General features: G+C 39.1%; 1 protein-coding gene across 1 annotated transcript in view; it reads left to right on the top strand.

Moving 5' to 3' along the window:
* MDGA2 (MAM domain containing glycosylphosphatidylinositol anchor 2) overlaps positions 1 to 18,636 on the top strand; it is a gene marked incomplete at both ends in the record, with an annotated part of 586,749 nt that overhangs the window by 297,836 nt on the left and 270,277 nt on the right. The window contains one exon of the mRNA XM_081314870.1: positions 16,829 to 16,961. Coding sequence (XP_081170996.1) covers positions 16,829 to 16,961 — 133 coding nt within the window. The remainder of the gene's footprint in view (positions 1 to 16,828; positions 16,962 to 18,636) is intronic.

Here is an 18,636-nt window from a genome sequence, read left to right as displayed (position 1 = left end):
GATCTGGCCCCACGGAAGAAAGGAGCTAGAAAACTTCCTAACACACCTGAATAGCCTACATCCCAAAATAAAATTCACCATGGAGATTGAAACAAACAACCAGTTACCTTTCCTGGATGTACTTATATACAAAAAACAAAACGGAACCCTAGGACACACAGTCTACCGAAAGAAAACACACACCAACCGTTACCTCAATGCGCAATCACATCATCACCCAGCACAAATAAATTCAGTAGCCAAAACACTAATAACAAGAACCAGACGCCTTGCAGATGAAACACATATACAAACAGAACTACACACCCTGACAGACATATTGACAGCAAACAAGTTCCAAAAAAACAAAATCACCAATATAATTCAGCAGCAGACTCCGAAACAGAAAAACACCCAAGAAGAAGAACAGAACAACGGATGAGCCATCTTGCCCTACATAAAAGGAACAACCGACAAAATCAGTAAAGTACTACGCAAACATAACATCAAAACCGCATTTAACACTGACAGAAAGATATCAACCATCCTGAGAAATCCCAAAGACAAAATAGAACTGGAAAACCAGGGCATATACCAAATCCCATGCGCCTCCTGTCCAGCAACATACATCGGACAGACTAACAGAAGAATAGAGGTACGTGTAGAAGAACATAAGAACTCAGTACAGAAGAAAGATCGCACATCTTCACTAGTACAACACATAAACACTACGGGACACAACATCAATTTTGAAGGTACAAAAACAATCGCCAAAATAGAACATCTCAATAGCAGAATAATCAGAGAAGCCATTGAAATAGAAAAACACCCAGACAGTATGAACAAGCGAGACGACACCTCCCGCCTACATGCCATTTGGAAACCAGCATTGATAGACAAACGAATTTCAGCAAACAAGGATTTAAAAAACCAACAAACAACCCCAAATGCCACCAGCCCCAGCAAGACTCATCCACACCCAGAACAAAAACTCTCCCACACAGAAGATAGAACAAGTCAAGCAAAAGTGCTATCACCCAAGCAGAAGAATGCACACACGAACCTGACTGACCCATACCAGAGATGCATGGCGGGTCCTCGAACTCGGAGCCAAGCCAAAGCTCTGGAGGCCACTACACAGCCCACTCCCCAAGACACCAAATCACAACACTCAGGATATTACGACACAACAAAAAACCCCACCCATTCAGAACACACCCCACCCAATCAGAAGACAGCCACGCCTCCAATCAATCGGAAGACAACCACACATCCACCCAATCAGAAGACAGCCATGCCTCCACTCAATCAGAAGACAACCACGCCTCCACCCAGTCGGAAGACACCCCCACCCAATCAGAAAGCAGCCACGCCTCCACCCAGTCGGAACACAGCCCCACCGGCAGTTGAAAGGAAAGGAACAGACAGACCACGCATTGCTCCTGAAAGCAGCAGGAGGAATACTCCGGCCTGATGATGACGGATGGGATTTCGTCGAAACGTCGCCACAACTTTCTGAAGATGAAAGGAACGCGGGAAGAAACCCGAGACTCTAGACCTACACACACACACACATATATATATATATATATATATATATATATATATATATATATATATATACATACACACACCACTTTTAGGCTCTGTTTATGGATATCTATCAACAACAAGACCCAAACTATTGAATATTGGACAAAGACTATAAAAGTAGAATATACACTGAAGTCAGTTCTGTTGCAAGTAATGGGTACCTCAGATTTTTCCCACCTGCAGATTGTTTAGCTATATCTGTTGAATACATTTCTTTACCAGCTTTGATAAACTTGCACCAGTGATTTCATTATATAGATGCTGGCTTTGGTAATTTTTGAGATCTTTTCATACAGGTTTTGGCTCTTTTAACATAGCAGTAAATAATATTTTAATACAAAAATAAACTTTTTATCTCACTTTATTGCTAAAATGCAAATTATACATTCAAGGGAGAATGGATTATATCCAAATACTCCTTGGCATAATTACAGAAATTGGGACAAGAACTTCCATTGCTAAAAGATGAGGTTGTTAAGTAAGTCTGATTTTACTACCTCCTTTTCCCATTGTCATTAAGCGAATCACACATTTAAGTGAAACCAGCTTCCTCCATTGACTTTGCTTGGCAGAGGCCCCCTGGAAAGGTTGCAAATAGCGATCACGTGACCTCAAGATGCTGTAATTGTCATAAATACATGCCAGTTGCCAAGTGCCAAATTTCATGAATGCTAAAACCAAGCTTAACTTAAACAGGGACATATGAAGATTTCTAAGAGAAAAATAAACATAGTAGAGAAAGGAAGAGAAAATGAAAGTGTAATGGAAAGTATCAGAAGCTCAGTACTCATAAACATAATGCCATTTTGAAGGGCTTAAAGCAACTTCTCATATAGTAATTCAGTTGAATTTTTAATTAGTCAGTTAGTTAACAATTTTTGTTAATAATTAAAATCAATTAATTAAATGTTAGGGGGCACAATGGAAAGTACCCATTTTACTAACCTCAGAAGGATGGAAGGCTGAGTCAACCTTGAGCCAGTGAGAACCGAATTCCTGGCAGTGGGAATGCAGAATTAGCCTGCAATACTACATTCTAACCACTTTCCTGTCAAATATAGTCAGAGACTGAGCTTTAGCTCAATTTTTCACTGCCACGTTGCTATTTTGTTGTTGTCGTGGAAATGGATGCAAATAGGCCAACCGATTCTCTGTGAGCATTTAATTAAAACTGAAGGGCTCCTTGTGAGCCAGCATTCCTTGCCTAATAATGCCATGATACGGAAATGTTTATTATTATCTCCTTTATTAGATAAGTTCTCACTGGGTTATATGATGTGTCACATTAAATTAGATTCCATTTTGGAAAGTGTTTGGTTTTCAGGTTGCTGCCTGGGATTCATTTTCTGCTTTGAATTTAATGAACAAATCAAGTTGCCATGTTGATAACTAAAGGCTTATCACTAACCTTTCTATATTTACCAGAGGTCAGCTTGAATTAGTGTCTCTCTCTCTGGGCAAGCAGGAGATAGAAAAAATGTTTATAAAAAGGATAAGGTATAATTAAAGGTTTAGGAATTATACTTGCATTTCTCACATATTCCTATATAGGTTGACTTAAATCTCAGTGGTATATACCATGCATTTAGAAAGCATTATAGCACCTCTTTCAGAGGACAGAGGGGGGAAAAAGGAATCTTGAGTAGGTAGGCTAGGAATAAGCAATTATCTTCAGGACCTTCTACTAGACAGAATGCATAGAATAGAATGGAATGGAATGGAATGGAATGGAATGGAATGGAATGGAATGGAATGGAATGGAATGGAATAGAATAGAATAGAATAGAATAGAATAGAATAGAATAGAATAGAATAGAATAGAATAGAATAGAATAGAATAGAATAGAATAGGAATAGAGCTGGAAGGGACCTTGAAAGTCTTCTAGTCCAGCCCCCTGCTCAATATGTTGATATGTTGATAAACAAAGCAGTTATGGATTTTGTAAAATCTTTCTTGCAATCAACTGCAAAGTTATCTTAAATGTAGAGGAGATGATATAGAGACAGATAGGAGAGAGAGAGAGCGAGAGAGAGAGCTAGAAGGCAGAGAAATAAATAGAGATGAGAGAGATGATGATGATGATGATGATGAGAGAGCGAGAGAGCAAGCACAACATGGGAGAGAGAACCCTAACCTCACAGGGTGACTCAGCTTATCCTGAGTACTGAACCTTGCAGAATGAGATTGTAGAGAATAGACTTAATAATTTAAATGGAGAGAAAGAAAAAGGAGGGCAGGAATCTAAGGAAGTAAAAGTCTTACAGGAAGTTGTATTTTATTTACATTCCTAAAACTGGGTATCTCAGGATTTCATTTTGTGGCTTTTAATATCTGACTGGCCAACTCAAAATGCTGAGCATTTTTAAACTTATTTTTATTTTATTCCAAAAGAGAGAAAATACAAAATTCCCAACATTTTTAACAGACACAAACAACAACAACAACCCCCCAACAAAACAAAGATATTAAACAAGTGTATTAAAAAACACTAACACATATAGACATATTATTCGCCCTAACTGAATACTGTTAAATATATTACAACATTAGTTTTCCACCCCCCTGCAAAACAGGCCCCCAATTTTTTAAAAACTGCTAATTCTATTTGCAGATTATTAACTTGTCATCCATCTACTGTATTAATGACCAAACAGTTAACAGGTAGAAGAATAATAAAAAAGGCAACAATGAAATTTCAAAACCCTATGTTAAATAAATTGTTATTGTAATCAAGTCATAGAAAATTTACCATGGCTTCTTATCTGTCCCAAATTGTCCCAACAGTTAACATTGGTTCATCCTAGATCAAATATCCATGAGTGTTTCTTAATATCATCTCTTATCAAATGCTGTTTTCTATGTGAAGTTTTGATTGGCCAACCAGGATTTTTATTTTATTATTGTTTTTGTCCCACCTTTAGATGGGATTTTTTAACTCCTACCTTTATTACTTTTATAAGCAACTTAAGGTAGTGAACATAAATAATATTCTTTCCTCCTCCTATTTTCGACACAACAACCCTGTGCACTGGATTGGGCTAAGAGAGTGACTGGCCCAAAGTCACCTAGCTGGCTTTTATACCTAAAGTGGGACTAGAACTCACAGTCTCCCAGTTTCTAAACCAGCACCTTAACCATTGCACCAAACTGGCTCTCTTATATTATAATTATCCATGTTAGTGTCTGAAGTTCCTCTTTCTACTAAGGGGTGGGGAAGAGTCACCAAATGCAGTTTATCAGTTGCTAACTAGTGACAGCATAAGGCTGACTTTGACAGAAGCTAAGCAGGGAGGAAGTTGTATTTAATAGGAGGGTACCATTATTTGACAGTAGAAACCTCATTCATAGTAAAACATCTAGTTATGTCTTTAATGGCTGAAAAATGCTATGCCACTGAAAGATTCCCAGGACTATAATGGTACACCATAACCAATCTCTTATAGCAGGTGACAGCATACTTCACTGGTATTAGGGAAGCTAAAAAGGGTTAGATCTGGTTAGTTTTGGGATGGGAAATTAGGAAATACCAGGCTTATAGGTTAAGGGTGCATGCCCAATTTGGTAGTAAGTCATGATAGTTGTTCAGAGAAGTGTCCCCTTTCCCCATTGCAGCTGTTAAACAGAGTAGGTCTAGCACAGGCCCAGCCTGCACTCCATCACCTCCCTAGCCAGGGCCAAATGGGGTGGGATGGGAGGGGGAAGATAGGCGGGGGGGGGGGCAGAGCATCCTTGCAGTCAGGCATAAGGTCAAGCAGATTGCCAAGCACCAAGATTTTGCTCATGTGACATATGGGCTGCTGCAGCAGCCATAAAATTGGAAGGAGTCATAAGTCTCTTTCTTCAGCTCAGTCATAATTTTGAACTATCACTGAATGAACAGTCATAAGTTGAGAACTACCTGTGCTGTCCTGCTCACACACCAATACACCACAGGAGGAATGAGAAGTCTTTATTGAGTAATACAAGCCTAAATTTGTAATCTCCAGCAGTTGCTAAAGTCCACACGTGCACCAATGAATCTGAATGATGGCTTAAGAGAAGGGAACAGTCCCCTGTTCAGCCAAGCCCTCCCACCCCCAAAATCTAACTTCAATCACTAGGTAAGTCCAAGGAAAAGTAAAAAGTAGCCCCCCTAACGAGGTCAGGTAAAATCCACAATCCAGAGTAAATCCGCAAGGCATGAAAGTCAAGGCACGGTCCAAGGTTTGAGATTGCAAGTTCAAGGCAAGAATCCAGACAATGCAGAAACACACAGAAGAACAACACATTGTGTCAGTGTTGTTTCCCTTTTTTGGCCAGCTTAAATACCATTGCTACCCATTGCAAGGAGTGAGGCTGCTGCCTGGTAAGTAGTCGGGCAGACCGGTGTTGCTCCTGTCTTCTCTTGGCCCTGTGTGTTCATGGATTGGAAGGAGAGGGTGGCTCCTCCTCCTTATCTGTGCTGTCCACTGGCAGCTGTGCTTGCACCCTGTCCAAAGCCTCAGGGCTAACCTGTTGCAGCTGCATCTCTATCGGCCTGTACTCAGAGGGCAGCTCATACTGTCACTCCAGTTGTGACTGTTCCATTGATCTGGAGCCTGCTGTTTCCTGATCAGAGTCTCCAGTCACCCTGGACTTCCTGCTGTATCTTCCCCTGAGGAGTCAGGGAACATCTCATCTTCCTTCTCTGAACTACCTTAGCGTCTGAGGAGGCATCCGGAGAAGATGCATCCAGAGAGAACATCGCTCTACCTGTTTTTCTATGTTTACATTCTTGCAATGACCCTAAGTTTAGTACATTTGAAGAAAGAGAATCTGTACTGAAAGTTGGTTTTAGTTCCAAAACTTGGGATCATTAAACTTTGTAATTGTAATTTCCTACCATTTTTATTCCCTTGTAAAAGATACTTGTTTTTTTTTACCTCTTTCTCAGATGCCTTCAAATTTCCCTAGTTTGTCTTTCAGTTCAGATTTTTTATTTATTGTTGCATGGTGACTGATATTGGTGAGGTTATTTTCTACTTAATATTTCTCCATTATGGATCCTTATCTGCAAATTTTTTCCTAGAGGAAATAATGTCTTCTTTGAGAAAAAATAAGTCGGTGGGCTCTTTGCTTGGGGAAAGTGGGTGGGATATTGACAAATGACAGGGAGTGGACAGTACTCACATATCATCAACTTCTACTTTGGTTTAGTTTCCTCCCCCCCAACAAAACCCCCAAAACCTATTTAAACAAATCTAAGCAGAGTAATTGATAAAAGGAGGGCACAGTGATCTAAAGTGATAGTTAAGGAGCATCTGATTACCATGAGTAAATTTAAATATCTAAAACTAAACCATTTAGGTGCAAAAGTCTTGAAGGAATTCATAGATTTCTGTTTTGATCTCTGAGAAATAATGGAGGATGGGCATGGTGCCAGATGCTAAAGTGTTATGCTAAACCAACCTGATCACTTTTTTAAAAATAAAGTGGTCAGTTTAGTTAAGCATAAAAATGATAGACAAATTATTTTGTGAGAATCTGGTAGCAATGACAGCAAAATGTAGGCTGGACTATGTTACCATCCTATGGATATAGAGGATACCCAACAAATATACATTTGTATAAAGCTGGTAGAAAGAGTCAAGTGCCATAACTGTAATGGTATGTGAGAATGACTTTGGGGAGGGGGATAAGAGCCACAACCGGGGAACAATTAGTTCACAAAAGGAATATAGGAGTGGCAAACATTTCAAAAGGTGACAGGGGTGAAATGTACTTTCATACTTGCAAGATTCTGTTAATGTAATCTTACAATAAATGTAACAATAAAGTAGAAATAGTCCATCTAATCTAGTAGTCCATGCTTCCTGTCTGGTCTACCTCACAAGGAACATTTAAAAAAAGAAAAGAAGACTTTGGCTGCTCAAGAGCAAGCGATTCAAATTAATGCAATCAAAGACTGAATTGAAAAATTGTCAAAGTGCAGATTGTCCAAAGAAGCTGAAGAAACAATAGATCATATATAGCTCATTCAAGAAGATTGTACAAACTGATTATAAACAACAATGTATTGGTCTCCAAAATAATTCACTGGAACATCGATGAAAAATATCAGATGCCAGTAATGAAAAATTGGTAGGAACATAAGAGTTGAAGTAGTTGAAAATAAGTAGGTTAAAATGTTGTGGGATTTCTGAATGGAAAACTGGTAAAGTCTTGGCTCATAACACATCAGATTTAAATTGTGGTTGAAAAGAGCAAAGTGTAGATAATTGTGTCAATACACAGGGACAGTAGAATACAAAACAAAGAATTGGAAAAGATGACAAAATTTCCATCTATCAATTATAGAAGAGTATACTGCTTGGATCTGAACATACAGTATACTATGCTGATATTTTAGGACAGGGCTTTTCAACCTTTTCACTCACTGTACCACTTTTAGGATATGGCAACATCCAAGTACCATCAGTCGCCTAGCAAGGTGCCAAAAACTTGATGACCAAAAAAAAAAAGGAAAAAAGTGATGAAGTACAGGTAGTCCTCGACTTACAACAGTTCACTTAGTGACTGTTCGAAGTTATAATGGTACTGAAAAAAGTGCCCCCCAAACCACAGCCCAGCAAGACACCTGCCTGCCCGCCCGGCGGCGCTCTTCCTTCTGTCCGAGGTTTTCATTGTTGTGAGCATTTCTGTTGAGGATTGGCAGTGGGGGTGTGGGGTGTGGGTGTTTGGTTTTTATCCCCCCCCCATCTTCTGGGTGGTTGCAGCAGCTTTTGGTCACTTCACATGACCCTGGGACACTGTGACCATCATAAATATAAATCAGTTGCCAAGCATCTGAATGTAAATCACAAGACCCTGGAGATGCTGCAACATTCCAGCTGATCAGTGCTTCTTCTGGGCTTAGCAGAAGCACCAGGATCAGTGCCGAGCTCCAGCTGGAGCCTGATGCTGATCCTGGTGCTTCCGCTGAGCACTGACAGCCCTTCAGCTCCAGCAATCTCTAGCTCAGGCTTGTGTGATGCTGCCACCAGTTCAGCTCATTCCCCTCCCCCACTACCACTTCTCTAGGATGGCCACGTACCACCTGCCAGGTGCCAATGTGCCACAGGTGGTACCCGTACCACTGGTTGAAAAGCCTTATATTAGAATATCTTAGGTTCTTGGTGCTTGTGTGAAGACCAAGACCAGCTAAAGAACTGGCAGCTGTGATTTCACTTTGTTATGTTATAACCTGCTTAACCTAGGTTCTTAAGAAGATCTCAGTAGGTGGATAAAAATGCCATATCCAGTCTCAACATCTATTTGATTGTGCGAGCAACAATAATCTGTAAGAATCAGCAACTATGCAATGTAATCCAGGCATATAAAGCCTCATTCAATTGGGGTTATTAATAATAATATAATATAATATAATAATTTTATTTATATATTATTATATAATGGGGCCAAGAATTTATATATTAATGGGGCCAAGAATTTATTACAGCCACTAAAATGATCAAGCTATGACTTCTCTGGCTTTAGGACACTGAAGAATCAGGGGTCAATTGGAAATTAAATTTGAACAAAATCCAATAGATCCTCAATGGATCAGAACCTACTAGAATGAAATATAGTTTGAAAATGAGACTCTGTATGCAGTGACTCATTCTCCATTCATAAAATAAGTTTCGTTTTATGTGATGTAGCTTTGAAATAAATATTTTGAGAGAGAAGTAATAAATAATAGTCAAATATTATTTAAATGTAATGCTTGTACATTTATTTTTAAATACTTTAAAAATAGGGGGAAATTGTCTTATTAATGAGTGCATTCAAAAGGAAAACAAACTGGGAACAGATACTTTTGTTTGTCCCTGCTACTAATGTGATGTATTCTTCTAGGAATAGGAGCTATTCAATTCAAAACTATTTAGTTTTACATCTCAGTGGTGCAATACAATTCCACAAACTGCTAGCATACAGAGGGAGCAAAAGGCCAGCCAATTCCAAAGTAAAATTAGAGCGGATCCCCCAGTTTAAATTCAATCCACATTGTGAAAATTTCTACCATTTATTAAAATATTTTTCAGCCAATTTGAGTAATTAGACTTATTATGCCTAATGGCTTAATTAGCATAAACACAGCTAATATAATCTCATAATTGAGCACTGCAATTACAATATGGAATGATTATGAAAATTATTGGGGGAGTTGGGGGTGGGTAACATGATTATTGTCTCATCTGGTCCCAATCCTGTCAATACAGTTGAGAATTTCCACTATACATTAAAATATTTCATGTTCAAATGTATTAATTTCAACTAGTGCTATGCCAAAATGTTATTTTGCATTTTGATTTTAACCATTCTTATTCATGGTGATAGAAAAGACCAAACCATGGTGAGATTCTTATAAGAGGATTGTAGAGTGCTTGCCATTATCACATTGAGACATGTCCATAATTATTCTACCCTTGATTGTACAATCACATCTATGGTAGTCAACATTTTTCCTAACTTCTCACATTTCATACGATCAAGAGTATTGAAAGGGATCTTGCAGATAATCTGACCTATTGCTCTGAACTTAGCAGAATTTACTACTATAGCATGGGTGTCAAACTTGATAGCATCACATGGTGTATTATAACATATTGTGATGGGTTGTTTTTTTTGCCTTTGCGAGTTTCTGTTTAAATGCTTCCTGTGAAGGAGAATCAACCAATTCCCAAAGCAGTCTGTTCCATTACTGAACAGCTCTTATCATTAGGATTTTTTTTCTTGATGTATAATTAAAATCTGTTTCCTTGTAATTTAATTCCATTGGGTTTTTTTCTTTATTTCATAAACCAAACCTGATCAATTCTACTCCTTCTTCTACATGACAGACCTTCTAATACTTGAAGACAGCTATGTCTCCCCATGGCTGTTTCCCCGTGCTAAATGTGCTCAGTTCCTTCAAACATTCCTTATAGTTTCCATCCTGTGTTCCTTATCCTCTTGGTTGTTGTCCTCTATGAAATGTTCCAATTTCTCAGTACATTGGGTGCCATACGAAAAAATATTGGATAGCATTTAGAAAATGGGCACATTGACAAAATTTATATCGGTCAATTACAAAAGGTCACAACTGCTTGGATCACACATACATTACACTGATACACAGCTGTGACTTCACATTGTTGTGAAAAGATATTAATTGTGTAACAACCATAATAATTTATTAAATTTATAGGCTACTAGACCATTAGTAACTCTGGACAGTTTACAATTATTACAAACAGTTAAAAACAAAGAACAATACAAAAACAGCTGAAGGGGGGGGAACAAGGGGAAAGAAAACAAATCTAGAGGGGGGGGAGAAAGAAAAGGAGTATCAATTGTCCTCACCACAGGCCTACATGAAGAGACAGGTTTTTAGGATCCTTCAAGATACCAGTAGGGTGGGAGATGTTCAATTCTTGAAGGAGGAAGGGCTTCATTCCAGAGGACAGATACTGCTACAGAAAAGGAACACGTTTGGGAACCCATTATTTAAATGATGGCCCATGGAATGCACCAACTCTACCAAATAAAAAAGGCTGGGCAGAAACTTTGAGAGATAAGCTGTCCCTCAATTATCCAAGCCTGTGCCCTGAAGCATATGAGACAATATATTATCCCCCCCCCACCCTCATTTCATTTTCTTACGTGCTTGCAGTTGGGAATACATTTACTGTATAGCAAAACTAAGCACATTGATTTGTGCTTCTTAGATTGTAAGCCGCCCTGAGTCTTCAGAGAAGGGCGGGATATAAATGGGATTAAAAAACAACACAAAACAAAAAACAACAACCCTGGGTTTAGCCATCAATTGTTATCATCTTAGGGCTCTCTCTGTGTCACCTCCTGGTCCATCATCAGGACAATTGTTCACAAATAGTTAATGGCTTGGAATATAACCAACTGCTTGGTTCTATCTTTTGGTCAAATGATCGATTGTGAAACTATTATTAAGAGATTGGAAAGATTCTAGATGCCATGCCTTACTGGCTTTCTTTACCTTGTTATACTCTAAAAAGATAGCATTTTATCTTGCAATATGCCAAATGATGTGTTCCTTTTGAGAGTGCTGTTGTCTCGTGGAGACCATGTTGCCTTCTCTTGGAGTAGCAAATAATCTCAAATTTTAAACTTGTATATACACCTTCCTATTTCGGGGTTAACTTGACTTATTTCACTTTATTAAAAATGGCTCTGTGTTTGATGGCATGTTCTGGGAATAATTCTCTAGGGCAAGCTTTCCTATGGTAAAGGGAGGGTGCACAGGAGCAACAATCGGCAAACCTTGCCTACTGTTGCACACTCTGTCTAAAAGTAAATTGGCCTAGGAAACCATTTTTAAATTAGAACAATTTGATCTCTGCATCTTCAGATTACAGGTAGTCCTCAACTTACACAATTGGGACCAGAACCGTTTTTCCCCCCCATGGTTGCTAACTGATTCATTGCAGTTCTTAAGTGAATTATTAAGCAAATCCAGCTTCCCCCATTAACTTTGCTTGTTGGAAGCCAACTGGGAAGGTTGCAAATGCCAATCACCTAATCCTGGGATGCTGCAACTTTTGTAAATAGATGCTAGTTGTGAAGCACCCAAATTTTGATTGTGTGACTGTTTGGATGCAGTTACGGTTGTAAGTGTAAGAACAAGTTTTAAGTAACATGTTTTTCAGCATTGCTGTAGCTTCAGTCACTAAATGAATGGTTCTATGTCAGGGGTAGGCAACTTTGGCTCTTTTATGACTCGTGGACTTCAACTCCCAGAATTCCTGAGCCAGCATAGTTGAAGTCCACGAGTCATAAAAAAGCCAAGGTTGCCTAGCCCTGTTCTATGTCAAGGACTACTATAGTTAAAACTCTACTTCAACCTGGGCTCTTTCCAAAGATGCAACAAGCAATGTACATTGAATCTTCAAAGCAGCATAGTACATTTCAGAGTACAAAGCAGATGCATAGGTCAATAAAATTGATTTGATGTGACCTGGATGGCTTGCTTATGCCTTTTCTTTGCCTGTGCCCCTGCTGGTTTCCTCTTGTACAGCCATAGCTCCATTGAGTGCAAACATTGTGGTCACAGCTGCATTGTAGTTGGTTACGAAAGCAGTGGCATAAGAAAGAATCTGTGCCTACTGAGGCAAATACAATTTCTAGCACTGAACCACCTGCCTGGGTCTCCAGCAGACTTTCTCCTCTCAATGATCAAACAGAAAAGAGAGAACTTCCCTGTAAACACTTTTCCACCTCCCAATTCCTTGCTACAGTGTCAGGGCACAACTTAGCTTATGAACATCCTTCCTCCTTTCAATCCTCTCTTATAGAACCAGATTCCACACCCCCAGCCTAAGGTGAATCTGTGCACCAGAACATCCAAGAAAGAGGCACAGGTCTTCCAAACACCAAATCTATTTTATTTATTTAAGAAAATTAAATGGCCGCCCAACTCACTCTCAACAACTTCAGAGTTATGTTACCTGGATTCACCAAAATCACTCCCCATTTTAAAAACTTTCAAGGGTTGGATATTGCTAAGAAATTGGATGCTGCATCAATAATTCCTCTGCCTAAAAGATTAATAATCCAAGTGAAATTAAATGACCAATTACACAAATCTAGGAATCTGGGATTTATATTGAACCGTATGTGACTCGAGTCTGAAATCAAACTTGGAAAATTATCTGAGACTGATTGTTTTAGCAGATTTTGAATTGTCTGGATACTAACATCAGGTGATGGTTGTGTTTATCTTCCATCCTAAACAAAAAACCACTAAGCCTTTTGTGTAGACTGCAGTAGCTACATTACTGTACAAAAAAGAGCTTACATCAGGGAAGTGTTCATCTTAAAAGCCTACACTGGGAAAATTAGTATTAGAAGGAATGATTGTGGAGGAAATTTGCATTTAAAATAAGTTCCTAAGCATTTTACATTAAAAGCTACATAAATCAGGGGACTGTGTGTCCAAAGCAATTTACAAATATAAATGAATACAGATTGCTCCTGTGGATTAAAAGGAAGGAAAGAAAAACACCATGAAAAATCCCAATGAAACGAATTATTTCCCTTCTAATACAAGCATGAAACAGGTCTAGGTTTTTACAGACCTGCATATACAGTATCTTGTGTTGAAACCTTGTTCTGAAAATAGATGTATAAAACTAGGGTGTCATCATATTCAAGGGTGTCATCATATTCATCATATTCAGATTCAAGGTACTAGTAATGGTGTTTAAAGCCCTACATGGCAGGGGTCCGGAGTACCTCAGGGAACACCTGCTGCCGGCATCAACCTCCCTGCGCCCTGTGCGTTCCCACAGAGAGGGTCTCCTCAGGGTGCCACCGATCAGAGAATGTCGATTGGTGGCCCCCAGGGGGAGATCCTTCTCTGTGGGCGCTCCGGAACTATGGAATCAGTTACCGGTAGAGCTCCGGATGGCGCCCGATCTTCGCTCCTTTCGCCGCGATCTGAAGACGTTTTTGTTCGAACAAGCCGGCCTGGCCTGATGGGGGATTGGTGGGGTTTTTATTTTTGTATTTTTATTTTTGTATTTTGGGGTTTTTTATAAATGCAGTGTATTAATTGTTTTAATGGGCATTTATTTAATTTTCTTTTAATATTTGTAATTTTGTATTTTATTCTTGCCCTGTGCACCGCCCTGAGTCCTTCGGGAGAAGGGCGGTATAGAAATATTAATAAACAATAAACAATATGTCTACTCTTCTACCTTTACCTTTGGCCAACTGAATAAGAATTCTGGCTTCAACTTCATGCCATTTCTGGATTCTCCTCTAGATCTCATTATAGCTTGTCATATTTCCAAAACAAACAAACAAACCCACTCCTGTCTTCCTGAACAGCCTACTCATATCTTCCTACCTTCCAGGAGGATTTTTTTTAACTGATGAACTCACTTTATATTGAGATGAGGGTTTTATCACTCCTTGCTGCTCATTAAAGTGCCCTTTTGCAATACATACCTCATTTGTTGTTCACTCTCTCAGTAGAATTTCTCTGGTGACTTTCAGTGTTCAATCTGTACACAAAAACCTTATAGCTTCTTTCTCTGGTTTCATATAGATTGGGGTGATGCCATTCTCCATACCATTAGTCATGGTCAGAAGAAAATAACCTAATATTAAACTGATCCGTAACAGTCTATACAGTCTGTGACGATTCTCAGTCATCCAGGTCATAGTTATCCCAATGGTGCTTTTTCACGAGGCAACTGGACTTTCTTGTTTTTCTTGTTTTACTTCTCATGGAATAAGGGTCTTCAGCTCTGACTGGATGGCGGGGAATGGAAGGATTTATAGTCCTTTCAGACAGCTTGTCATCTATAATACAGTCTACAACAATACATAGATATTGATCTCTCCTGCTGCCTCAAATTAAGAGGCATTCAGCCCATTCAGGCATAAAAAAGATTAAAAAATTGACTTTTGATTGTGCTGAACCTATGGCCCACATTTTAAATACTGTAGTTATAGAATTTTTTCCTCCAAATTCTTACAGTAAAACTGGCTTAGCAGAAGCAGTGCCCTTGAATCATGGCCTGCAAGGCTTCAACATTCACTATTGGTTGGCAAGAAGGCTGACAATTACAATGAGGAATGGTGATTCCTTTGCCTGGGAACTTTGAAATCAATGTCCATAACTCTTAACTGTAGCAGATCCATTGGGAACTAGAATTTCTCAGGGCAAGGATTCTGGAAATGTAAATAATCAACTGCTACCCAACACAAAATATTGCAAATGTAAAGCATGGTTTCTCTTGTGTGAGGTTTGCACAGTCTTAGAAGTGTTTCCAATTTAGTCTTAGTATACAGTACAGATTTCTTACTACCTGTGCTGTATCAAATGTCTCAAAAAACGCTATAAAGTACAAGCCATCCAAGAGGGAAGCTAGCAGTTAATTCACACATTGCATTAAGATACTAGGTGGTTTGTTTCCTTTGGGTTGCTTAAGTAATTTGTTTTCTTTTGGATTAAACACCAAGTCATTGTTTCTAAATGATGATTTCTGGTTTAGGCTTAACATGTGAAACAAAATATTATGATTTGGTTAAAAAGCCATAGCAAAAGCAAACCATTGTTTAGTGTGATGTTTGAATCCAGTAACTTTCTGTCTCTTATTCAATGCAGCATTTTATTAAAGAAGGGAAACTAACATAATAGGAAAAAGACGTAATAAGGAAAAGAGGGATATTTGCAGTGCTGATGTGCCATTGAGTAAACTACCTTTCCCCAAACTTCAGTTAGAGACAAGCAAGAAAAATAATCTCTGCTTGGAAATAAAACAACTGAGCCAATACATATTTTGATTGGATATGTTAAGGCAGTGTTTTTCAAACTTGGCAACTTTAAGATGTTTGAACTTCAATTTCCAGTATTCCCAAGTCATAATGGGGAAGTGTGGGAGTTGAAGTCCATCTTAAAATATGCCAGTTTAGAATAGAATAGAATAACAGAGTTGGAAGGGACCTTGGAAGTCTTCTAGTCTAACCCCCTCCTCAGGCAGGAAACCCTATACCAGGAGTCTTCCAACATGGGCCTTTTATGACTTGTGGACTTCAACTCCCAGAATTCCTCAGCCAGGCACGCTGGGTGAGGAATTCTGGGAGTTGAAGTCCCCAAATCATAAAAGGGCCAAGTTTGAAGACTTCTGTTCGATACCATTTCAGACAAATGGTTGTCCAATCTCTTCTTAAAAACTTCCAGCGTTGGAAAACCCCACAACTTCTGGATGCAGGTTGTTCCATTGATTAATTGTTCTAACTGTCAGGAAATTTCTCCTTAGTTCCAAATTGCTTCTCTCCTTGATTGGTTTCCATCCATTGCTTCTTGTCCTACCTTCAGGTGCTTTGGGGAATAACTTAATTTGTGGAAACCCCTGAGATATTGGAGTACTGCTATCATGAGACCCCTAGTCCTTCTCTTCATTAAACTAGACATACCCAATTCCACCAACCTTTCTTTATAAGTTTTAGCCTCCAGTCCCCTGATCATCTTTGAAAAACACTGTGCCAAAGTAATTGTCCTACAACTTGAGGCCCACCAGATATGTTGGCATTCGATTCCCTTGTCACCGAGAGATGCAGTTGTAGATGTGGAGCAGTTTGAACACATCTGGAAGATGCTAAATTGGAGAAAGTTGCAACATGGGTATCCTTTTAGAATAGACTGCCTTCATGTATTATCTTGCATGTTCTTTCTTGAATTATAATAATGATCTTGCCCTGTGCTAATGTTTGTTCCGCTGGCTGCAGGGGGAAACCAAGATTCTGAAGCTGAAGAATCTTCGACCTCAGGACTACGCCAATTACAGTTGCATTGCATCAGTCAGGAACGTCTGCAATATTTCTGACAAAATGGTGTCATTCCGTCTTTCCAACAAAACAGGTATTTTGGGCCTTTTTTCCCTCTCCTGTGCATTGAACCTTTTTTTGGGAGGAGGGTGGTGTAAAATAATTAATAAATGACACTGATGTATCTCCATTGCATTTCCATGCTACAGAGTGGTTCTTTTTAATCATCTGTATTGCATATACAATAACGGTAATACTATTATAATAGGAATGTGTCAGGGACTGGAGCCCTGACTATGCTAACCGCTGTTGATTCTGACATCTTCCTCAGTTGCTGTGTATTTTATCTTTTCTACTTATGATTAGAATTTTTTTAAATTTATTGTAAGACTGTTCCCTTCCCAGAATCACTATTTGAAATGAGCATCCATACAAACTGAATAAGTAAATACTGTGCACTTTAATACACTTCTGAAGTTTGTTATTATTGTAAGATACCTTAACTAATATTTTCCCCCTGCTACTTTTTCTACTGCTACCTATTCATTCTCTATCTCAGTGTTCCTCAACCTTGGCAGCTTTAAGTTGTGTGGACTTCAGTTCCCAGAATTATCCAGCTAGTATGCTGTATCTATCATCAATTCATCCATACGTGAATTTTTTCACATTTCCTTTCAGAGGATGGAGCCATTACAACTGTCTCTGTATGTGATCAGGGTTATAGTTAGGTGTCCTTTTCAAACATGATTTCAGGACAGATATTAAGATGGTTTACAAATGCCTGGGATGGGATAGGATGGAATGGGATCGGATCAGAAGCAGATTTAGGATGATGACCAAAAAGGCTGGATTAGAACTACAAGCCCAGTCCAGTTGAAAGTTGGGGGAATGTTGAAGAAGAACATTCTGCAAGATGAATGTTGTGTTTCATTCAATGAAACAACAAAGGGGAGTTTCTACAATGTCCCTCTCTATGGAACATCACTCTTGTGTTAAATTGTCCTTGCCGTAAGAAGATACATGCACTGACATAACTCTAAGCCCTGATGATGCAGTGGTTAGAATGCAATATTGCAAGCTAATTCTGCCCACAGTCTGGAGTTCAATCCTGAGTGAGATCAAGGTTGACTTAACTTTCCATCCTTCCAAGATCAACAAAATAAGGACCCAGATTCTTGGGGGCAATATGGTGATATTGTAAATTGTTCAGAGTGCTGTACAACCCTATGAAGTGGTATAAAAATCTAAGTCAGGGGTAGGCAACCTTGGCTCTTTTATGACTTGTGGACTTCAACTCCCAGAATTCCTGAGCCAGCACAGCTGGAATGGCCTGGGAATGGCTTGGGAATTCCTGTGCTGGCTCAGGAATTCTGGGAGTTGAAGTCCACGACTCATAAAAGAGCCAAGGTTGCCTACCCATGGTCTAAGCGATACTGTTATTTTTCCCTTCGTGCTTTAGTTGATCCCAGAACTGTGGGTGCTCCATTAGTGAAGATTTTCAAGAAAAGATTAGGCAACCACTTGTCCAGGATGGTATAAGGACTTCTGTTTGGAGCAGGGTGTTGGATTATAAGACTTTCAGCCCTTTGGGGTAGCCTTTCCTTTCCTTTCCTTTCCTTTCCTTTCCTTTCCTTTCCTTTCCTTTCCTTTCCTTTCCTTCTTTCCTTTCCTTTCCTTTCCTTTCCTTTCCTTTCCTTTCCTTTCCTTTCCTTTCCTTTCCTTTCCTTTCCTTCTTTCCTTTCCTTTCCTCTCCTTTCCTTTCCTTTCCT

The sequence above is a fragment of the Vipera berus genome (assembly GCF_964194415.1).
Source record: "Vipera berus genome assembly, chromosome: 1".
NCBI lineage: Eukaryota > Metazoa > Chordata > Lepidosauria > Squamata > Viperidae > Vipera > Vipera berus.
Note: the sequence above shows the minus strand (reverse complement) of the source record. Positions and strands in the feature narration are given on the sequence as shown.